Raw genomic sequence first — 23204 nt, 5'->3', positions numbered from 1 at the left:
GACGCAGGAGGATGCACCGCCCTGCCCCACCCCCCGCAATTTGCTTTGTTCTTTGGGCTCACGCGAGAGCCGCCATCTTAGCTCAGGGCCGCCGACTGGGAAAGGGCCCCCCAAGGAGAGCGGCGGCCTTTGCAAAGGAGTGATTTTGTTAAAAGAATGTCAACAGATCACCGCCACAAAGTATCGCGCACTACCTTGAGGTTACAAACAGCCCTTCGTGTGACCAGGTGGGTGGCCCTGAGAAGGGCCTTTTGTGGACGAGCCGGGGCCGCAGGGCGAGGGCCGCGGGGACAGGCGCTCAGCCGCCGAAGCCGTAGAGGGTGCGGCCCTGGCGCTTGAGCGCGTAGACCACGTCCATGGCCGTGACCGTCTTGCGCTTGGCGTGCTCCGTGTAGGTGACGGCGTCCCGGATCACGTTCTCCAGGAAGACCTTGAGCACCCCGCGCGTCTCCTCGTAGATGAGCCCGGAGATGCGCTTCACGCCGCCGCGCCGCGCCAGGCGCCGGATGGCGGGCTTGGTGATGCCCTGGATGTTGTCGCGCAGCACCTTGCGGTGGCGCTTGGCGCCGCCTTTGCCGAGGCCCTTCCCGCCTTTGCCGCGACCGGACATGGTGAAGCGCAATTAAAGATCACACTCCGCAGAAGCGCCGGCTGCAGCCCCTTATATATGACTTTTGCGCGCGTCTCAGGAAACGGAACGCGCAGGGGGCGGGGAATCGCGCTCAGCGTCTGACTCTTTCCTGTTTCCCCGCCGGAGTCCGCAGTGGCTGGTTTCTGTGGCCTCGAGTCCTATGCCCGCGCGTTGCTGCGATCGCTGGTACCGTGCGGGTGTCCTGACCACTATGACCGCTTATAAAAAGAAGCAATCACGCTACATTTATTTACAAAAGCGGGAGATCCCAGAATTAAATTAATTTTAAGTGCGAGGATCGATTTAAAGACCACAAGTATTGACCTTTACAACTCTGGCAATACAGCATTGGGCGAGCCATCGCAGCTTCTCACCTGCAGGGCGTAATACTGCGCGTCGTGGTCCGCACTCCTGAGAGGGCGCCCTAGGGAGGGGAGCCAGTGCCTTCCGCTCCAATATTTGTAAAGCACTGTTTGCATTGTAAAAACGAAGGCCCCCGGGCTTGGAGAGCTAACCTGTTCCAGCGCCTGGTGCTGCGGGGGGAGCTCTGAGGCCTACGATTCTGGATTCTCGTGACCTTGCCACCCACTCTGATCTGTGCCAGGAAAGACGTGAAAGTATGTCCTGGTGAACACGAGTGTGTAAATTAACAGAATTAAAAATAACACGAACAAACGCTGTGAAATGCTGTCCCAGTAAAAAAAGCACCTGCAGTGATATTCTGGTCGCAGGTGACGGGTTGGGGCGTTTAACAGACAAAGGCCCGCATCCGGCCCCTGTCCCCACGACCACACTGAGCGCCTTCTACGTGCAGCAGGGGTGACGCGTGGAAACCCTATTCCGTGGACACGACGAGAAGATGAACCGTTCCCTCCACCCAGAGCCTGAGACAGACGGAAGCCGACTCAGGGGCCGGTATCGCCCACACTCATCTTTTGGAGAAACCGCAAAACGACCATCATTGAGCGAGTGAGTGAGTCAACAACTTAGGGCCTACTGTATGCCGAGGTAGTGTACGAACCCCAGGTTTACTATGACAAACGCTTTGTTTGTTTGGTCTTTTTAATTTTGATGTAAGCTGAATAAAGCTGGGGACCGTGAAACAAACAGGCGCTTAGAATAGAAGAAGCACCAGGAGAGCGTGGGGGCGGGGCCCCAGTTGGCTTCCTGGGCCGTCCGAGAAAGGGGGCCTCGGAGAGGATTTCAGGGGCCACGCCGCGCGGAGCTGCTGCCGCCCGTCGCTCTCCTGCTCCCAAGCGCCATGGGAACCCTCGGGGTTTAGGGGGTGCGCGCGTGACAGGGTGGAAGGCGTGGCTGTGCTCCCGGGAGGGAGAGAGCACCGACGAACACGGTCTTTTAAAGAAACGGCCACCTACAGGGGAGGGAAAAATCAGGTCCAGGTGAGAGGTCAGCCCGAGGCAGCTCCCAGGCTCCTGGTTCCGCCAGGGGGACGGGTGGGGGCAGCTGTGCGGCTGCGTCGCCTGGACGTCCAACCCTGAGTCCACTGAACTGCCTCCTGGGGCGGGGTGGGGGGGCAGGGGGCGCGTGCAGGCTGGGGAAGAGCTCAGTAGAGCTGTGCTGCCCTGCATTAGACACTAGCCACGTGCGCTGATTTCAATTCAAATCGATTAGGCCTAAAAAACATTGAAAAGTCCTGTCTTCAGTTACGGAGCCTCGAGCAAGGCCTCTGCCAGCACAGGCGCAGGCTGAGCGCTGCTGGGCCGGCTGATGCGAGAACCCCTTCCGGAGAGCCTCCCGCGCAGATGGGGGCGGGGGTGGGAGGCTGAGAGGAAGTGGAGTCTGGGCTTTTTTTGAGGTGCACTGGAAATTAGCCAACTCCTGGGTTTCCCAGATTACAGAGGGGGCGTGGGGAGAGGGGGGGTGGAGAGGCGGGGGGCGGGGGGCGAGAGATGTAAGAAGGACATTGCAAGTTTGAGCGTGGTGGCCCTTTTTAGGAACTAAAATTAAGAAGATGCAGTAGTGCCTGGAGGGGAGCTTCAGGTGGGAGAGAACCTCCGGTGAGACCATCTGAGAGGAAATTAAAATAGAGGTGACTCCTCCTGGCCCTCTGAGCACATTTCATCCTAACGCACAGCCCGGCGTGCTGTGCAGCCCCACGGCGCTGTCCCTGTGCCGCGCAGGCCTCTGTGCCCCCTTCGCTCAGCCCAGTGTTGGACCGGTGGGCGCTCGCCGGGTCTCCCCGTCGCCCGCCGTGGCGAGGGGCGAACACGGCCCCCAAGAGGATGCGAAGTCGAGAGCTGGCCGTCCACCGCTTGTCTGCAGGTCGCCGCTGCCGCGCCTTACATCTTGTCCTGGTGGAAATCCAGGGTCCTCAGGTGTGGACAGCCTGAGGACTCAGAAGTAAAAGCACAGCGTCCTCGCTGGGCTGCCGCAGTCAGAGGGGGAGCCTTCAAGGTCACTGTCACAGGGCCCCGAGCCAGTGTCCAGGAGCCGCCTCTGTGCTGCGAACAGCCCCAGCGAGGGTCTTAAGCAACAGCGGGGACTGTGCAGCGCGGCCCCGCCCCCTTACAGGCCGCTGGGGAGACCTCTTCAGGTGACAGCATTTGTCTCGGTTCCGGCCCTTCAGGGAGGACCGCTGTGAACTGCACAGGAGGAAGGAGCTGGCCCTCCGTTCCAATGCCTCTCCCCTGCTTGTGACCTAAGGGACCACAGGCGGCCGCTGAAGCAGCAACCCGAGGCTGTGGAAGGCGCGCTCCACCGTCGCGCGTCAAATGCACGCCACACGGGGACAGTTCCAGCAATTGCCAACAACGGATAGTGTCCCTCGAATGGTGGCCAAATTAGTGAGCTTTTACGCATTTGACTTTTACTGTTACCTTTAGGGCTGGATGACGTTAGGGTCTGCACAGAAAGGGAAAAGGCTAACACATGGCTGTGGCCGTTGCTGCCCACAGCGGCGCCGCGGAGCCCAGCGGCCCTTCCGCTGGACACCGCGGAATCCCGCCGAGCGGGGCGAGCGCTGAGCACCCAGCCCCGTGAGCGCATCGCCTCACGCGCAGCCTTCGCGTGTGGGATGCAATGTGGTCTCCGTCCCAGAGACGCCGTTCCAGTCAGTGCCTGCCAGCGAAGGACTATGTAAAAACAACCCAAGTGATTTTCGTGGATAATTTTATTTGGTGTTCTATGAGGAAGCTCTCCAATTGCACGGAATGCAGGCCAGGTCGACTAGGTTTTTGGAAATAGGGGTATTTATCAGGCGAAACACTAGACACCAAATACTTTTCTTGTTTGTTGATTTTAACCAACACGAGGTTTAATTTCAGTACCTGGTTATTTGGTGGGCAATGTTGGTTTGTGCTTAATTAGCACTATACACCGAACTCCGTTAGCTCTGCTGTGCTGCAAGGGTGGTCTGGGCGAGTCCGCACGCCTGTGGTGCAATGCCGCTTCAGCCCCTTCCGTGGACACGTTCGGCTACAGATTTAAGCTGCGATTCACAGTTTCTTCACGGAAATTCACACCGTGATTTCAATGAGAAATTTGTCTTTCTAAGCCTGTGTCCCTGCTTGCACTGTTGAAAAGGCCAAATCAGTTTTGCCTTTTAAATAGCACCTTGAAATATAGGAAATAATGTGCAAAACTCTATGCTGAATATTAGAGGGGAAAAAATCTGTTGGATGCGGTGCCTGTAATTAAGTAACTTACCATTGTAAGGCGACGGGACAAAACGCACGTGGCCTGGCAAGGCTCCCTCAGCCGACAGCTCGTGAACTCTTACTCTGCTGCTTTGTGACTGTTCTTTGTGGGAAGAGTGGTGGCTCTCTAATGCCCACTCTGGCTCTGGGAAGTAGACCAGACTAATTTTTTATGGAAGGTTGCTGGCTACTTAGAACTGGCCACTTAAAAAACGAAAGGAGCATCCTTGCCCCCATCCTTCCTAAAATGTTTAAATCACCGAGAACCCTGGGACCTAACTTGAAAACAAAATATCTTTTCCAAAATAGCGTCCCTCGCAGTCGCAGAACCTTCTCCCCCACCGCGAATCCCCGGGGCCCAGGGCAAACGTCTCCAGCTGTGCTACTGCTCACATGAAAAACCTGGTTTTCCTTGTGTATTTGAGTAGACACGAGTTTATTTACCCAAACTTGCAAAGAAAAGAGTGTGTAGAACGACGCCCTGGAAAAAATATGTGCAAGGAAACCAGAGAAAAATAGTATTTTTAAGGAAAACCTGAAAGTTGTCTCAGTTGGATCGCACTTCCAAAGGGAGTTGGGGGAGTCAGGGCAGCATCAGGGCGCCGGCTCCGGACGCAGGCGCGGCGAAGAGGGCGGGGGGCAGCCCGAAGACCCTCGGGGCCGTTTCCCCCAAATCCCTACTTGCTTCGTGCACAGATTTCTGATATTTTTCTTCTTTTTCAAGGGGCAAAAAGCACAGCCAGCCGGTAACGCGCAGGGGCCTCCCGGGCGGCGCGGCGCGCGCGCCGGCAGCCAATCACCTCCCAGCGACTCGCTATATAAGCCCGCGCCGCCGCGCCGCGCCACGCCGCTCCGACACTTTAAGTCTCTTTTTGTCTTTCCGGGCAAAACAGGAAAAATGTCGGAGACCGCTCCAGTCGCTCCTGCTGCTCCCGCCCCTGCGGAGAAAACACCTGTTAAGAAAAAGGCGAAGAAGACCGGCGGCGCCACCGCCAAGCGCCAGGCGTCCGGGCCGCCGGTGTCCGAGCTCATCACCAAGGCCGTGGCCGCCTCCAAGGAGCGCAGCGGCGTGTCGCTGGCCGCGCTCAAGAAGGCGCTGGCGGCCGCGGGCTACGACGTGGACAAGAACAACAGCCGCATCAAGCTGGGCCTCAAGAGCCTGGTGAGCAAGGGCACCCTGGTGCAGACCAAGGGCACCGGCGCCTCGGGCTCGTTCAAGCTCAACAAGAAGGCGGCGTCCGGCGAGGCCAAGCCCAAGGCCAAGAAGGCGGGCGCGGCTAAGCCCAAGAAGTCTGCCGGGGCCGCCAAGAAGCCCAAGAAGGCGGCGGGGTCAGCCACCCCCAAGAAGAGCGCCAAGAAGACCCCGAAGAAGGCGAAGAAGCCGGCGGCGGCTGCAGGGGCAAAGAAGGTGACCAAGAGTCCGAAAAAGGTGAAAGCAGCGAAGCCCAAGAAGGCGGCCAAAAGTCCAGCCAAGGCCAAGGCGCCGAAGCCCAAGGCGGCCAAGCCCAAAGCTGCGAAACCGAAGGCTGCAAAGGCAAAGAAGTCGGCTCCTAAGAAAAAGTAAAGTTAGAGGCAGGCCCTGCTTTGAAAATCTCAAAGGCTCTTTTCAGAGCCACCCACCATTTTCAGGAAAAAGAGCTTAACCACAAACTGTGTGTGTGTGTGTTTTCCTTCAGGTCACTGATTCACTTAGTGGGGGGGGGGCGCCTTTTAAATATATGACGGGGTCAAGGGCAGACCTTGGAGGAAACTCCCGCTTTCTGGGTCTGGGACATCCGTTAATCTCTCCACTCTCCCTTGCCCTTGCCGATCTAGGTGTCTCGCGCAGCGGCACGGCAGGACCCCGCCCTGCGCGGTGGTCGCGCCGCCCGGGACTGCGTGCGTAGCTCCTCGCCGCAGCCGGCCCGCCGCAGGTGCGCGTCTCGCCGCCCCGCTTCCCGCGCGCAGACACGTTGGGAGAGGAAAAAGTAATTCTCGTACATCAGCCAATCCGAGGAAAGGGTTTCTCGTCTGGGTGTTTCCTAAAATTGCCTTTCCCATTGGTTTGCAGAGGTTACTGAGAGCTACGCAGGACGTACCCCGGCTGCACGTGCGTGGGCGCGGGCCAAAGTGCCCAGGAGAGGCTGAAACATCGCGTCCCCTCCGTCCTGGGGAGCAGTCAGAAAAGTTGGGTTTTTTCCCCTTGGGGCCACTGGCGTTCTCCTCGGGGAGGGGGAGGGGGTGTGCACGCGATTGTTCTGCGGCTAAGTGAGCTGCCACCCTGGGGCCAAGGTGAGAGTGTCACCTCCGTCCCCGCCCCCCCCCGTGGTGTGTAATCGGCCCTCTTTGACAGGTTTCTCCCCCAGGTTGCTAGGAGGATCGAGGGAGCCACCGTTGGCTGCAGAACAAGGAGAATAGGGAGGAGCGACAACAACGAGGCTCAGGAGGCAGCGCGGGCGGCAGGCGGAGGGCTCCTGGGCTGGGGGCGACCAGGCTCGGCACTGGCGCGTTAAGAGCGGCTCACTTGCCTGTCCCGCGGTTTCTGCTTCATCTCTGCGACTGAGGCTTTTTTTAATTTCAGGGAAGCCCACTTAATTTTACTGGCAAATCTTGACAAAGTTCTGAGTTCTACAGGCTCTTTGGGGCTGTAAACTGGATGAGGAGTGAGCATTTCCAGTCATGATGTGCGCAGGCGGCTGATCCCGAGGGATACGGCGCCCTTGCGGCTTCTCCGACAGGGGCACTCGGCGATGTTTCCGAGTCGATGTGCAGGTCCTGTGCGTATCTTGAGACAAAGTTGGTGCCCCTTCTGAGTCCTCGACTCCGGTCCTAGTTATTCCCGCCTGCTCCTTGTTAGTTGATGTGTTACTCGTGAAACACGTATTACTTTACAAACTCAAATGCCCTCCATACACTTTAATGCTGCTAACTTTCCTCTCCTGTGGCCCTTAAGTATTTAAACATGTCCTTTTGAAAAGGTAGCTGCAGGCCTCGGGCACCCACAGGGGCCAGGCATCCGGTCCTGAGCCCCTGAGCCCAAGGCCTGCGCCCCGAGTATCTTGTGGCTGGAATGTGTCTTCACTTTATTCTGGTAAAGGTGTTATTCTGCTTACAGCACCCACGATTGGACACTCATTTCTTAAATTTTATTATTTAAACTTGTTTTTAAACGAACGTACCTGTAACCTGTATCTTTCTAACCAGGAGTTTAATTGTTCCCAGTCACAGCTGCATCCCATAATTTCTTCCTCTTACGGGAGAGGCTTGTTTGAGAAGACCTGGGTACGTGGGGGAATGTGAAAAGAATCTGAACTAGAGAGATTGCATTGAGTAGGAAAGCCGGGAAGACAGCCGTGAGGCCTTTCATATCCAGGATGAGAGAGTTAGGATTTGAGAAGAGTGATGAGGAATAAGAATTATGGGGGAATTAGATATTCAAACGAGTGGTCACCATAACTATATAAAAAATCTCTGTTGTCTCTTACAACAGTTTACAAAGCACTTTTATGGTGGCTTCACTATAAAGCATTTGCATTAGGAATAGTTAAAATACTTGTTTTATAGTTCAGAAACCTGGTGTAGAAAGATAAATTGAACAGAATCACTTTCCTGGTGATCGGTCAGAAACCTCACCTCGCTGCCTAAGACTATGATCCGGGGCAGAGTTCAAAGGGCAGGGAGACCAGGCACTAAATCCGGATATGGCGCCTTGAGCGCTCAGCACCGGCGGTGCCATTGTGGGCTGGCGGTGTCTGTCCCTCAACACTGTCCCCTTGTGATGCACCAAGCACACTCTCCTAAACACCGTGGATCAACTCAGCCAGAACCCGTCAGAAAACTGGGGATTACAAACATCAAACTTGGAAACACAGTTTACTTTTGAGGTAGGGGCAGCAATGTGTACAAAATCACATGCCAACATAACGGAAACACACCTCTGCCAAAGGGGTATGTCACCACCGCAAGCGACAGAAGAAAGCCAGATTCTCTCTGCTGTTTATAAAGCAAACAAACTTGAAAATGTTGATTTGTTAAGCAAACCACAGAAGCCTAAGCAATGCTAAGTAGCAACGGCTAAACAATAGATACAGCTTTATTTCTCCTTGTTAGTTTCAAACCCTCCATTGAATCTAGTTTCCCCTAATGGTGACATCCTATGCAATTATATTATAGTATTTAAACCAGGCACTTGACACCGGCAACTCACTCTCAGCTGGACCCCAGGCCTTAGTCTCTCCAGTTTTACAGGCCCTCATTTGGGCCTGCGCGCGGCTAGCCCTGAGCAAGCCTGCACCAGGCGCGGAGTCACGTGACCACGACTGCGATGCCCGTACAAAGCTTCACCATCACCGAGGGGCTCTTTATGTGACCCCCTTAGAGTCACATCCACCCCCTTTTCCCTGTCCTGGGGCGCTCACTTGCCTGGGTTCCCTCTCTGCTTTTGCCGTTTTGAGAAGGCCGCCTGACTGGAATCATACACTATGTAACCTCTGAGACAGGCTTCGACTAAGCATTTTACCCTTGAGATCCAGCCAGATTGTTACATGTATCAAAATTGCTGAATAGGGTTCAGTTGTATTAGAATTTATGTAACCATTCGCCAATAGAAAGAGACAAAGTTGTTACATTGTTTCCACTTTAAGGCTATTACAAATAAAGGTGTTAATAGCTGGAAGCACAGTTTTTGTTGTTTCTTTCCTTACCCCTCTTCCAGTTTTCATTTGCTTCCATTTGCTTTCCTGAATTCCGCCTTAAAATAATCTCTTAAAGAAGTTGATATTCTGACTGGAAGCCTGCAAACCTCTTGCACAGTCACTTACAAATCGCTATGTTGCTCTGTATTCCACTTAGCTATTCCAGGTGTTTCTGAACCCGAATTCTGGGCTCTGTAACTGAAGACTTTCTCAAGTGAGAGTCTTCAGTTGCTCAATGAAGGTCTGGGAAGACCACGTTCTGTGGTTCAAGACCAGGTCTTGATTTTACTAAAGAGCAGAGCTGTTAGCTAAAGAGCCTCCATTGTTTACCAAATGCCCCACGGTGGCACTCCCGGTTCGGTAAGCAACGTTCCTATCCACGCTCTGCAATTGCCTGAGGGTTTCACAACACTTGCATTTGGCGGAAGGTGGAAGCTGCCTTCTCACTGAAGATTGCAGCAAATAGGGAGTTATTCAGCTTTATTTCTGCAAGACCTGGGCACTGATTTAGTGACAATGTCATGTGTCTCTAGCTGGGGCAGACATTCTGCACAATGAGGTTGCCGTTAAGTTGCTGCAACAGTCCTGAATTCCGGGTTAGAACGTTAGCGAGATGCTGTTCCCCACCCTCACCCCGCAGGTGTTAGTTGGTGCAGTGTTGTTGGTGCGGGGACATTTCGGTCGGCTCAGCCAGGCATTTGGATGGTGCCATAGGGACAAGGGGGTGCACTCGGGATGACCGAGGGAGTAGGGCGTCCACAGGTACTCCCACGCAGCCGCCGCAATTAGTACCCGTCCTTGTCCGCCGCTTCGTTTGGGGAACATACCCACATACCCATCACATTTGCTAACAGCTCTTGAAATTGACACTTTGGGTGGCTCTGAAAAGAGCCTTTGGGTTCAAGGTTGCCACTGGCCGAGGGCAGCTCACGCCCGCTCCCCGCGGATGCGGCGCGCCAGCTGGATGTCCTTGGGCATGATGGTGACGCGCTTGGCGTGGATGGCGCACAGGTTGGTGTCCTCGAACAGGCCCACCAGGTACGCCTCGCACGCCTCCTGCAGCGCCATGACGGCCGAGCTCTGGAAGCGCAGGTCCGTCTTGAAGTCCTGCGCGATCTCGCGCACCAGCCGCTGGAACGGCAGCTTGCGGATCAGCAGCTCGGTCGACTTCTGGTAGCGCCGGATCTCGCGCAGCGCCACCGTGCCGGGCCGGTAGCGGTGCGGCTTCTTCACGCCGCCCGTGGCCGGCGCGCTCTTGCGGGCCGCCTTGGTGGCCAGCTGCTTGCGCGGCGCCTTGCCGCCCGTCGACTTGCGCGCCGTCTGCTTGGTGCGAGCCATGCCTGCGCTTTCCCGTAAGTGCACTGAGGCAAGTGGCTTGACCCTGTATTTATACAAAAACAGAATTACTCTGATTGGATTGCGGGCGATTCCCGTTGGTCCTCGGTCGCTAGATCCCGGAAGCGCTCGCCCCTTTGGGGGCGGCCTTCTCCGTTCGGCGCGCCTCTCATTGGTCAATTTGAATTAGAGGACTTCTCCCAAGTAGCTTAAATAAAATCATTTTCTTAGGTTTATGAACAGTGCCTCCTCCCCTTGTACACACCAGTTTGACCCTGGGAAACAGCCAATATACTTGAGCTTTTCTCTTTGGAGAAAAAATGCGTTCGAAATGGAAAGTGCTTTTTTTTTTTTTTTTTTTAAACACCCGCCGTTTCGCGCAGAGTTAACCCGCTTTCATCCCGAGCGCCACCGCCTTCTCCCCCAGTTACACATCCACCTTCGGAGCCGCTCGCGGGCGCTGTTCCCCGCCCGGTAGGCAAATTGCTAGCTCACTGCGGCGTCAGAGCGCACTCAGCCTCCTCATTCCTCCGAATCCCTGGAGCCTTTACTTCGGGTTTGACTCAAAATGGTAATTTGAATGCCCTCTGGTTTTGATGCGTTTAAAATGTGAGCGCGGCTGTAACGGCGGGAACCGATAAGCTAGCTTTGCACTAAGGAAGCTTGACCTAGAAGCAGCGACGCGGAGTCTTCCGAGGACGTTTATGAAACAGGCCGCGAAGGCCCCGGCCGGGCCTCTGGCCGAGAGCCGGGGTGGCCCGGGCCGTGGTCGCCCGAGCCCGCGGAGGCGCTCCGGCGGGTCCCGTGGGTGCCAGGGCTTCCCCCTTGGTTTTCTGTCCAACGGGAAGGTTCCCGCTCATTCTCAAACTTAAAAAACGTTTTCTCAAGATAGTTCTTAAAATTAAAAAAGGGGACAATTGTAATAACATAATCCTTAAAACATACTTCAAAACATTTCTTAAAATTGTTTTTATTTGTAGGGCCTCCTGAAAGCGTTTGTTTTCATCCAATAGAGAAGGAGCGTGTGACACCACCTTTATATTCCCTCAGTTTATTGGCCAGTTTTCATCCAATCAGAGCTTAGAGTTGTGAGTCCGTGCAGAGGGCGCCGCAAACAGTCAGGATTTGCCTTCGTTCCGTTCCTGTCAATCTCCAAACGTCCTGCCTTCGTTACTCTGCACCACGTCCGCGCCCGCCCCGAAGAAGGGCTCCAAGAAGGCCATTAATAAGGCTCAAAAGTAGGACGGCAAGAAGCGCAAGCGCAGCCGCAAGGACAGCTACTCTGTGTACGTGTACAAGGTGCTGAAGCAGGTGCACCCGGACACGGGCATCTCGTCCAAGGCCATGGGCATCATGAACTCGTTCGTCAACGACATCTTCGAGCGCATCGCGGGCGAGGCGTCGCGCCTGGCGCACTACAACAAGCGCTCGACCATCACGTCGCGGGAGATCCAGACGGCCGTGCGCCTGCTGCTGCCCGGCGAGCTGGCCAAGCACGCCGTGTCCGAGGGCACCGAGGCCGTCACCAAGTACACCAGCGCCGAGTGACGTGCTGCAGCCTCTGTGAAAGGAAAAGGCTCCGTTCAGAGCCACTCACGCCTGCATCTGGAGATATTTAAACCCGTATTTTGTTTCTGTAGGCGACCTTCTTCAAAATGTAAGTATAGTGTGACAGCTTCGTTGTGAACTTTTATTAGTACAGCAAAGACTTTACAATAAGCGCGTGCAGCAGGAACTATTGTCATGTAGTCCTAAAAAGTTTAATATCCTGTTTTTTGTATTTTAATCAACACCTTTTATTGCTCTTAAAACTGTCTAATCGGTTAGATTTTAAAATAATTTTGTTCCTGGCTTCTTTGTTGTACACGCCGCACCTACACTGAGGTACAGTAAACGTGATCACATCACATCGTGCCTTGTCTGTCCCTCATATGGCTCAACACCTGACCCACGGGTGACCAGTGACTGTGCTTGAATTGGCTCAGTAACAAGTAAAAACACCCAAAGAAGCCACAGTACTCGTATCTCAGTTCCTCGGGTGAAATAATTAGAATTTCATTACCACTTCAGGGACTTTGACATGCTAAGGAGGACCGCCTTTCATTTCATTGCATGCTTTCAATACTGCTAATTTATTTGCTTTAACCTTAACTTGTAATCCTTATAGTTCCAGATCAGTGCGTTTCTTTCCATGTAATAAAGGCAGACAGCCATTTTGTCTTTTAAAGCCATGCACTATTTTGATAATTACTTCAAATGTGGCCCCCAATACCCGCGTGAACTGGGCTGTGTATAGACACCTTCCCGTAAAGACCCCTGTCAGGCGGCGGGTAGGTTAGGCCTCTCCTGCTAGACTTGGGCATGCGGGTTTGGCTTACCCAGTCGGGGTGGTAACAGAGGGCTTTTGAGCGAGGCCGCCCCGGCCCACGTACGTGTTTCAGATGTGCATCAGGTGGCAGAAATCCCCTGGAGAAGGGGCGTGATCCTGGAAGTCAGTTAATCAGGAATCGGCTCGTTCTCATCCACAGAGATGCTGGCGGCTGCGTCCCTCACTGGGTTCTTTTTCTACCCTTTCAATAAAAGGCTGACTTTAGCCTCAACGTGGTAGTTTTGTCTGGTGTCTCTCGAAGTTGATTCCTGCTTCTTGCCTCAGAACTGTCCACGGTGTCTTGGGGGGAACGGTGGCAGCTCCTCGCGGGGCGTAATCTGAGCTGACGAGGGGAGTGCACAGCTGCATCCTGGGTGGCCATGGAGTCAGGATATTCATGGGGTCAGAGGAGGAAACATGGGCCTGGTTGGGACGAGTGTCATTGTATGTCACCCTCAGCTCAGGTCCCTTCGAGATGCAGTCATGGACCTCATGTGATGTGCCCGGTCCCATTGTTGGCATCAGGACACATCAGTGGGTCGATGAGACAGAAGTTCCTGTCCCCAACACAGAGTGAATATCCGTGGAGAGGTGGGTGGGTGCAGGCGTCCTAAAGGGAGGGGTGGTGTGACCGCAGGCAGGCCGGCTGCTGTTTTGGCCGCCCGGCCCCTCCCGCTGGCGGCCTTGCTGAGAGTGTCATGTTCATTTCAGGCACACTTGCCGTCCCCTTGGGCGACCGCTCAGGGTCTCCCCGCTCCTCACGCCCACGAAGTCCTGGTTTAGAACAAGCATGATGCTGCCCGACTTGCCTGGGCTGATCGTCTCAGACCTTCCGGAGAAATGCTGCCGTGCCGACTGGCTCAGGCGGAGGCGTGGAAGGAATTCTAGAAGGAGAAGGAGCATTGATCACAGCAGCGCTCCGGTGGGCACGGGGTCGGGAGGACCTGGGGGTGGGGGCAGCGAAGCCATGCCCACGCACCACGGCCTTCCCGGAGCTGCAAGCTGGCCTGACGCTGGCGGCCACAGCGACATCCTGTCGGACACCGACGACGTGTACGTGGTGAGACGGGTGAGGTCACCAGGAGCAGAAAAGGGGCCGCAGAGCGGAGCCGAGGCAACCTGAGCGCAGGGTGGGGCCGCGCCCTGCCCCCCGCCCCGCCCCCCCCGCAGGGCTCCGCAGCCCCTGCTTGGTACGGACTCCGTGTCCCCGCAAATTTCTATTTCGAAATCCTAAGTCCTCGTGTGATGGTATTTGGAGGTGGGGCCCTTGGGAGGTAATTAGCCCAGGAGGATGGAGCCCTTTCCAAAAGATGAGTGAGATTTAGTGCCATTAACGCCCTTTCTAAAAGAGCCCAGAAAGCTCTTTGTGCCCGTCCCTTTGCCCGAAGAGGGCACAGTGAGGACAGCAGTCCATGAACCAGGAACCGGGCCCTCAGCAGACACCGAATCTGCCTGAATCTTTGTCACCTAGGTGGACATCCCAGGCTCCAGGGCTGTGAAAAATAGTCTGTCGTTTTAAGCCAACCAATCCCTGGTATTTGTTACAGCAGACAGAGGTAAGGCACCATTTTATGGATGTAGACAATATGTATCTGGTCTCATCTAACGACGATTTACATTGTTTCCACTCATCTCTAGCTGGGCCTCCGCTGAGCTCAGGAACCTCACGCGGCTGCGGCTGCTGGTGCAGCGTCTCCTCCTGCAGCGTCTCCTCCTGCGTCGGGAGCCCCGCAGCAGGCTGGCCCGGCCACTGAGTTTGTGTCGTAAGCAGCCGCCAGCACTTTCCCCAAAGACACAGTTTGTTAAATTGTCTGGCCTCTCAGTCTGAGGACACACTTTGAAAACCCTTTCAGGTGTTTCCTTTTGAGGGGTGTTCGCTGGTCTCCAATCTGGACAAGCCGCGTTTGACGCCACCTCCGCAGGCCGCACGCGCGGCCCCAGCGGCTGCTCAGGGCCACTGTCACGGGCCTTGGCTCCGAGGAGTGATGGAGAAGGGACCTCACGGCGGATCCGCAGACCTTTCGGGATTATTTCAGGCATGGCAGCTGTCATTGCTCAGGAACTGACGGCCGTGGCCGAAAGACACCGGGGTCTGGGAAGCCGCCGCGACCCACCCAGGAGAGTGTTCCAGGTGTTCGGTTAACAAGGATCAGGCTGAAGCCGGAGTCACGGAGATGCTGGCAGGTGCCGGCCCAGAATGGTCTTATATTGAACCTGGACGTCGTTGGGCCGTCGGGCCTTTTACAAGTCTCTTGAGCTTTTATAAATAGAACTAAATTCTTAAAAATAACTTTTGATAACCAGTGTTTGAATTATCCATAATAAAAAACGAGGAAAACCTCATTCACAGCAGGACGGTGGAGGTGCGGGTGGAAGGAGGGGCTCCCCCTTCACAGACCCCAGTGCCGCCTTGGGCGCGAGAGAGCCGGACTCGGGGTGAGAGCCCGGCCCCTTGGCCTGGTCCAGGAGGACCGTAGGCTGCGGGCTCGGGCTCGGCTGGGCTGCCTGGGGATGCAAAGGCCCAAGCCCAGCTCCACTTAAAGCCGCTGGCCCCCTGCGGCTGAGGGGTGGGGGCGACAGCCGGGGCCTGGGATGTGGTGGCGCTGGGGGGCGGGGGCGGGTTGAGTTCAGAGTTTGTGGACTTTTTTTGCCGTCGCCTGGGGCAAATACAGGAGGAATTAATACCCAGCCTTCTGCCCTCAAGTCATGCTTTAATCGGTGAGGTTCCCCGCAGGCCGCGGCCCCCTCGCGGGCTCCTCCTTTGTGGAGTCGCTGAACACCCAGACTCAGAACGAGCTCGGCGGTGCTGGAAACCGCTCCTCTCTGACCGCGGCCTGCGGCTGCCCCTTGTGCCGGGAAAGGCGTCGGCGGGTCCCCTCAGGGACGGGGCTGGGGACTCAGAGCCTTCTGTCCCCATGGGGAAGGGATCCGAAAATTGGTAGGACTCCACCGGTTTGCTCATTCCTGCCTATTCACCCCCCCAATACTCCATCCCTCGCCCCCATTTGCTTTCTAATTCCACCTGGCTTCCCCCCAGAAGCGCCGGTTCCCTCCCCATGGGCCGAGGTGCCCAGCTCACGGGTCCCTGCGCACTGACTGAGGCCTGTCATGGGTGGGCCACCACCCTGTCTGTGGCTACTACTAAAGGTTAAGACCCCGCTGCCATCAAATCCAATACGCCGTTTGCAGGACCACCAGAGCGCGAAAGGCGCGCACAGCTCTTCCCGAGAGGGAGTGGGCGGCCCTGAAAAGGGCCTTTGGTGGAGGCCAGATCAGGTGGCGAGAGCTGTCGCGCAGCACCTTGCGGTGGCGCTTGGCGCCGCCCTTCCCGAGGCCCTTCCCGCCTTGGCTGTGACCAGACATGGTTACCGCGGAGAAGCAGCGCACTAGCAGGGCAGCTCCGCTGAAAGAAAGCTCAAATTCTTGTTTCTAGCGCTGCGCGGGCCTTTTCTGCACTGCAAAGCGAGGGTGAGGGCCGGCGGGCGGGCGGGGCCGGGACCGGTCCGGCCGCCTGTGCATCCGGAGCTGCGGGGCGGGGCCGACGGAGAGAAAGTGGCCTTTGTGTGTCCGTCCTCCTTCCCTGGCCTTATTTAAAATGCCTGTGTAAGGACAGTTAAAGCAATTCTGCTGTGCATCAAGATACTGAAATAATTGTACCTATATAAAACTAATTTTTTTTTTTTTTTTTAGTTTAAATTATGAGGATCCTTACCGTGGGGGAGGGTCGGTTGAAATTACACATTTGTCGTATTTTGAACGCCCACCTGACGTGGAAGCGCGTCCCAGGCTTCTCTGGGGCTGGAGAGGCAGCCTTCGCACCCTTCACACGAAGGTAAATCGCGACGCTGGGAGGCGGCTGCAGGGTCGGGGAAGGAGCGGACGCCCGCCTCTGGCTGCCGGTCCTGGGGCCTGGCCCCCTGTCTGGGCTCAGCGCTCCCGTCGCCCGCGTGGGGGGCCGGGCCCTGTTCCGTGCTCTGGCCTCTCTCATCTTCCCTTTAGTTTCATCTGTAGAACAGAAATGTTCATGTCAACACCACAAAGGTGTTGCTTTGACAATGGAAAGGAACATTTTGGGTCAAATATTCAATATAATCAATGAGGAGGAAAAAGGGGGGTTCTATGGAAATAACCTCCTAGGGTGATCTGCTCAGAAGCTTCTCGCTGGGCGGGCCGGGTGGGAAGACACGTCCCCGCATGTTGCTTCCTTAGTAAAAGGCTCTCGCTGTCCTAGCAAGGCCTCGGCTCTGTTCCTGTGTGTAGGGGTCACCGCGCCTCCAAACAGCCCCTGCTCTTTACCCCGCTCCCCTTGAGGTTGTACCGCCCTCCGAACACACAGTGTTAACTGTTTTCTACTCCAATCTCTGCCTTGTTCTCTTCCATCTTTACGCGTCTTCCTTAGTTCCAAATCCATTTAAAAAAAACAAAACAAACAAAAACCCCAAGCAAACTGCAAAGCTGTTGATCTCAGAGCTTTTGAGAACTTGCTTCCCAGCATGACATGCTGTACCGTTCTTTCCAGGTTTGGACCTTTCTTACATGGGAAACTGGAATTTCCTCAGGGAGTTAATCTTAATGCTCCATGGACTGATTTTCTCCCCAACATCCTTGCATCTCTCAATCGTGTATATTGCAGTCTGGACTTCTGTGTGTGTTTCTTTCATAATGTCCATAGCTCTGTATCAAAAGCAAAGTTTTGATTTTTGAAGTCAGTGCCAAATTTATATAACATTTAAATTTACATACAGAGTTTATTATTTTTACTCACCAGTGTTTTTTCATACGATCAGCTGTAAACGTACTTCCGCCCCACCCGTCGTTCCGGGATTGAGCCACCGGTCCCGACGCCCACACCTGCGCCCCAGACGCACGCCCGGGGGGCGGCGCTGTCGCAGAGCAGCCAGGCCCGCTTGGGAGCCTTCGAAATGCGGCTGAAGTTGAGGAACCAAAACTTAAATTTTCTATGCTTTTAAACTTTTATTTTATCTTTATTTTTAAAGGTTTTATTTATTTGTTTTTAGAGAGGGGGGTAGGGAAGTAGGAAGAGAGGGAGAGAAAGATCAGTGCCTGGCTGCCTCTCGCGCGCCCCCACTGGGGAGCAAACCTGCAGCCTTTCTGTGCATGGGACGATGCTCCAACCAACTGAGCCCCCCGCCAGGGCTGAATACAACTTATTATTAAAATAATTGCGCCCTTTTACTTCTCAAAAGGCGGTTACGGAGAATCTGGAATCACGCCTGGGGCTCGCAACGCTCTCTAGCCCCAGACCTTCCTTCCCCTCTCTGTTTCCTGATCTCCGGCCAAGCTTGCTGTCACGGCCTTTGGAATACAGTGGACAGGCAGACACCGTGTTTCTAAGAAACCCAGTTACAGAGACTGGCCTCAAACTACTGGGAAGCACTCTTTGAAAAACTAAAGTTATTTCAGCAAACAAAAGAAGGCTTGTCAGATAAAACATGACTCATCAAGGCGTAGGGGAGGGCAAACTTTTTCCTCTCTTTCCGGATTATTGAGCTGCTCTCATAATCAAATGGACATAAGGCAGGTGAAGAGAAGAAAAGCTAATTTTGCACAACAGAAACCTCATAAAAGCCCGGGCCCCAAGGGCCGCGGGGCGCGTGAGGCCTGGTGAGAGCCCTGCGCGGAGGAACAGCCCGCCGGCCCAGAGTGTCAGGGTTGGGGCGCAGCAGGAGTTTGGTAATCGGCGCTTCGCTCGGTCCTAGGTCGTGCAGATAAAAACTACCTGTCACAAAAGTTCTCCTTCCGCGACAGGCCCCTCATTTAAACTCCTCCAGGTGGATGAAGGAGAGGCAAAAACTTTTATTGGTTCTGTTGGATCTCGATTGACTTTAGCTCAAAATAGCCCACACGCCAAAGGGGCACATTTTGGGCCGGCGCGTTCTGCAAGAAAAGATGGATGCCGGAGAAACTGCCGGCCTCAGAGCTCTTCGCAGGCAGGATAGGAGGAGGTGGAGGCCACCTGAAACATCCATGGCTAATAATTTTTTCCCAATAATTTTTTCCCCAAGCACTTGTTTTTTGAGAGTAAGCAGTAAAAACTGATTATTGAAGGAATTATTATCCAAAGGAGCTTAAGCTTCTGTACAACAGAATGTGCATTCCAGAAGTGTGAAAAAGAAGGGATTATTTAGGGAAAGTACCAAAGCATTTCATAAAAAGAAGGAAGTGCAGGAAACAATTGATCATTTATGGAAGGTAGGTGAAGAAAAAGAGAGACAGAGACAAAATCACGTCAGCTACATTGGAGTCTGGAAAGAATAAAAAGTTAAATTTTCTATTATCTGGTTAATGAGTGAGATAAGAGCGTCAAGGATTTATATGGTAAAGTTTTATAGAGATTTTTTTCTTGCAAGCTCTGTTTTTGTTTTTTTGTTTTGTTTTTCCAAGCAAGGTTTCACACGGTAAGAAAATTGTCTGAAACTTGAAAGTAAGGAAAAAGATAAGCCAAGTTGTCCAATATCATAAAAGGTAAAGGCCACACAAGGATCCTATGAAAATGAACTTTGATCATCTCACTCTTGACTATTGATTAAAGGTACCAAACTTAGTGAGGTTACTTGTTAACTTACTGGGTTTTATTTGGTAGAGATACAAATAACTTCTGTCCAGTCAATAGATATAGCTCCAAAGATTTATAACCTTATGGACATTAATTTTGTTTTATCTAATTCAATAATACTATTCTAACATTTCTTAGTTAAATTTCCTATAAATACCCTCATTTGTTAAATGTTTTTTGAATCTATCATAGAATTACCCTGTTGATGAGTGAAATAAACTCTTCGAGATGTGTTCATTTTCTATTTAGTTAGTGAATCATGATTTTACCTTCTGAAAGTAGGAGAGTGGGAGACTTCAGGTGACTTTGACTTGCCTGGAGGTGGAGGGTCTAAGGAGCCTTGCTGGTCCTCTCCCCTTCCTCTTCCCGCCTGGGGCCCCGAGCGCCTTTCCCTCAAAGCCTCGCAGATCAGCACTGGTAAACCCCACCCAGGAAGGCAGAACATTTAGACCCGAAAGCCGGCTCCCCAGCAGGCTCAGGCTCCCTGAGCACCAGGAGAAACCGCTGGTCACTGCGGGGCAGCTCCGAAGCCTGCTAAGAAGTATCTGAATATTGAATGCAGGTAAAGGGGTCAGTGAATATCCTTTCATTGTTATATGAAATGGTAGCCGGAAAGGCCTGCCCGAGGGTTTTTTCAGTGTGCTTGAGGGGTGTGCTTCGGTTTCTCTCTTTTGTAGAGCGCACTCTCTGTGAATTTAGATGTTAATTTGTAGGATACTTGAGAACGTTATGATTTGCGCCCATAAGAGATGAAATGATCTCTATCCCGGGGGTTCGCCACTTTGTTTATTCAAGAACAAGACATGACTGTCACAAGGCCATTGTACTCACTGGCTGCACTTGAAGAGCACAGGGATTTGCTTCCAGAGCTCTGCGTCCCTGAAGAGAAGCTTCGTCACAGCTTATATACACTATCTGGGTCATTACGTGTTGATTTCTTCTTTCCATTGGCTACACCTAGCCAGTTGGGTTCCGGTCAAGCGCCTCCCTATACAGCCAGGTCTGCAAAATGTGTGCACCATTTTAACATTCAGCAAGAATGGCATTTAGTAAGAACCACCCCCACCTTGAGATGGTGGTCCTATCAAACAGCACAAAACACAATCTAAAGATTATGCTACAACCATGTCATGGAACAATAACACTTTTTAATCTAAATTTACTCTCTTGATTTTATGTCAATCTTCTTTCTTTTGTAGGGGTGGAAAATTCTATCCATGTTGGTTCTTGACTTGGGGACTGTGAACATGTAACACTCAGCAAGAGAAAAAAAAAAGAAAGTTTATTAACAGGTATATTTCATATACATGGGAGAGACCTGGGAAAGAGTAATTCATAGAGCGGGCTTAGCTCTTCAGTTTATTTTATTGATTAATTAGAGTGAAAGAGAGAGAGATCAGCTTGTTTTTCCACTTATTTGTGTATTCTTCGCTGGATTCTTGTGTGTGCCCTCACCAGCTTGGCCTGTGGAGGACGCTCTAACCAGCTGAGCTCTCTGGCCGGGACCTAAGCTTCAGTGTGTACACCATCTTCAACCAAGTAAAGCCGGTTCATAGAGAGATAGCAGGACAAACGAAGCAGCAGTTTTAGGCTTCGAGGCGTGGCAACTGGGAAGGTAGAGTACCCAGGAGCAGGGCGCGACTCAGCTCTGTTTGCCGGTTCCTCCTGTACCTGTGGGCCGCATGAGGGTCACTGGGAAGGCTCGGTGGTTCCTGGAATTTATATTCTGACTTAAAGCAGAAGAGGAGAGGGAAGAGAGAGCCTCTTCTGCAACTTCATCTTCTTCACTGCTTTCTGCTCGAAATATTTTTTTTTTTATGTCAAAGATGCGTATTTTGGAGTGGCTGACCTGTTTTCCTTCATGTTCCTGTAGATAAAGTCTTGATGATCTCCTATGCTCTTCTGAGCTAAGCTTATCTTTCTGATGGTTCCCGTAACAAGAAATTATATATTAGAAATATTTACAAGATTTTTGAGGCTTGGTACATTACTTTGAATTTTACATTTTGTTAATTGTCTTTTGGTAACGGCAGGAAGACCAGTTTCTCTATGTGAAGTAAGTCAGGTCTGTGTTTGCTTTATAGGCTACGAAGGCCTAGCTGGTGAGTTAGGTGCTCCTTAAAAGGCTCCTTTCACTTAATTTCCACCACGTGGAATCCACTGATTACAAGGACATCGCTTTTGCATTACGTAAGTGTATAAGGCTGCTCATTACTTATGATTTTGTGCACGGCCTTCTGTTCAGGGCTAACAGCTGCCGTGGCCTAAGCCAGGAGGCCACAGAGAAAAGCTGGCTTATGAGCTTATGCGCTAAGAGCAGATCGGTCTGGTTCGTAGGTCCCACACTGTGACCCGCTTGCTTTTGTTTGCTTTCTGGAGAAATACGATTAGATTTCCACTAACAGTTGAAATAAAATACACTTTTTTTTTTTTTTTAGTTTATACACCACTTTAAAGTAAGTCCATAAATACGAGGTTTCATTTAGTGTTGGTTTCTGTGCACTTCATTTCTTGTTTTCTGAAAAGACACAAACTAAAAAATCGTCATCGAAGCACCATCAGCAACATTTAAAAGGCCACCCACACATGCAATTGGTCAGTTATCACTCCTTTCTCCTCAGTTCTGTTATTTCTTTTATTCATATTTTAGGCTTCCTGAGAGCAGGTTTCCTTGAATATACAGGGTGCATATGATTATGTGTGTGTGTGTGTGTGTGTGTGTGTGTGTGCGTGCGCGCGCGCGCGCGCGTCTACAGTGCACATACTCACAAAACAATTTGAACACGCTGAGGCGTGGTCTCAGTTCCTCCCTGATGTCTCCCACGTGGCCACAAGTCAGAACTTCTGGCCTAGAGCTGCATCTACCCTCAGTAAAGGAGGGGCCAGAAGGCCCGTTTCATCAGTTTTTGGAATTTCTTGGTGTATAAAGTGTGAGCAACGGCTTACAACGCTGACTGAACTGACTCTTTGTGATAACACGTAAAACCCTAGAATTGAAAAAAAGGACACACGCAGATAACAGCATTTTGGCTTTTCAAGGGAAGTGGGTGGTGCTATTTCCCTACCGGGGACTGAGAGCGCTAAGCGCTTCACTTCCAAGCCTGAGGGCTGCTGCTCGACCCCCTTCATTACAGGATACAAAGTATCTGTGTGCCTGTTTTACGGGGCTGCAGCAAGTTCTTTTTTATTGCAGATTTCAAGTGGGTACTTGCAGGTCCTGGGGGTTTTCATACCGCCACCTACTTGTAGGTGGAGAAATGACGGCGACGGTTATGCAAGCCCTTTTGGTGAGAAGGTGGGTGGCTCTGAAAAGAGCCTTTGGTTTCAAGTGCCGAGTGGCCGCCCCGCGCTGCAGGCTTTTACTTGCCCTTGGCCTTGTGGTGGCTCTCGGTCTTCTTGGGCAGCAGCACGGCCTGGATGTTGGGCAGGACGCCGCCCTGCGCGATGGTCACCTTGCCCAGCAGCTTGTTGAGCTCCTCGTCGTTGCGGATGGCCAGCTGCAGGTGGCGCGGGATGATGCGCGTCTTCTTGTTGTCGCGGGCCGCGTTGCCCGCCAGCTCCAGGATCTCGGCCGTCAGGTACTCCAGCACGGCCGCCAGGTACACGGGCGCGCCGGCCCCGACGCGCTCGGCGTAGTTGCCCTTGCGCAGCAGGCGGTGCACGCGCCCCACCGGGAACTGGAGTCCGGCCCGCGACGAGCGCGTCTTGGCCTTGGCGCGCGCCTTGCCGCCCTGCTTCCCGCGTCCAGACATGCTAACTCGTAGCACAAGGAGAAGAGCCGCAGAAAAAACAATAAAAGAAGTGTACTGGCGGGAGCAACAGGACGCCAGTTATAGTGCTGGGTGGAATTGCTAAACGCGAGATAGGATTGGTTAAAAATCAGGTGTGACATCTTCAACCAATAAGAAAGATGATGTGATGCAATTAAATTTACATATGCTCGTCACTGACACATTATCAAATC

General features: G+C 53.1%; 3 protein-coding genes and 1 pseudogene across 3 annotated transcripts; 2 read left to right on the top strand and 2 right to left on the bottom strand.

Moving 5' to 3' along the window:
* Positions 1–250: 250 nt before the first annotated feature.
* LOC129063813 (histone H3.1-like) lies at positions 251–10312 on the bottom strand. Its single transcript, XM_054564878.1, has 2 exons — positions 9959–10312; positions 251–615 (listed from the first exon to the last, which is right to left on the bottom strand). The coding sequence occupies exons 1-2, from the start codon at positions 10296–10298 to the stop codon at positions 299–301; spliced, it is 657 nt and encodes a 218-aa protein (XP_054420853.1). The 5' UTR covers positions 10299–10312; the 3' UTR covers positions 251–298.
* On the top strand, positions 5138–5917 carry LOC129063767 (histone H1.3). Its single transcript, XM_054564832.1, has one exon. It carries the CDS (start codon positions 5186–5188, stop codon positions 5849–5851), a length of 666 nt encoding a protein of 221 aa, XP_054420807.1. The 5' UTR covers positions 5138–5185; the 3' UTR covers positions 5852–5917.
* Positions 10297–13196, top strand: LOC129063854 (histone H2B type 1-K-like; annotated as a pseudogene).
* Positions 13197–22565: 9369 nt separating this feature from the next.
* LOC129063781 (histone H2A type 1) lies at positions 22566–23039 on the bottom strand. The gene has a single exon (XM_054564848.1). The coding sequence runs from the start codon at positions 22990–22992 to the stop codon at positions 22600–22602; it is 393 nt and encodes a 130-aa protein (XP_054420823.1). The 5' UTR covers positions 22993–23039; the 3' UTR covers positions 22566–22599.
* Positions 23040–23204: the final 165 nt, after the last annotated feature.

The sequence above is a fragment of the Pteronotus mesoamericanus genome, unplaced genomic scaffold, assembly GCF_021234165.1.
Source record: "Pteronotus mesoamericanus isolate MK-2021 breed Mesoamerican mustached bat unplaced genomic scaffold, CSHL_Meso_final scaffold_99, whole genome shotgun sequence".
Taxonomy (NCBI): Eukaryota; Metazoa; Chordata; class Mammalia; order Chiroptera; family Mormoopidae; genus Pteronotus; species Pteronotus mesoamericanus.
Note: the sequence above shows the minus strand (reverse complement) of the source record. Positions and strands in the feature narration are given on the sequence as shown.

Coding starts and splice junctions, on each gene's coding strand:
- LOC129063767 (XM_054564832.1), top strand. CDS start 5,186: ATGTCGGAGACCGCTCCAGTCGCTCCTGCTGCTCCCGCCCCTGCGGAG.
- LOC129063813 (XM_054564878.1), bottom strand. CDS start 10,298: ATGGCTCGCACCAAGCAGACGGCGCGCAAGTCGACGGGCGGCAAGGCG. Junction 616..9,958: donor CACCAACCTGTGCGCCATCC/ACGCCAAGCGCG, acceptor TTTAATTGCGCT/TCACCATGTCCGGTCGCGGC.
- LOC129063781 (XM_054564848.1), bottom strand. CDS start 22,992: ATGTCTGGACGCGGGAAGCAGGGCGGCAAGGCGCGCGCCAAGGCCAAG.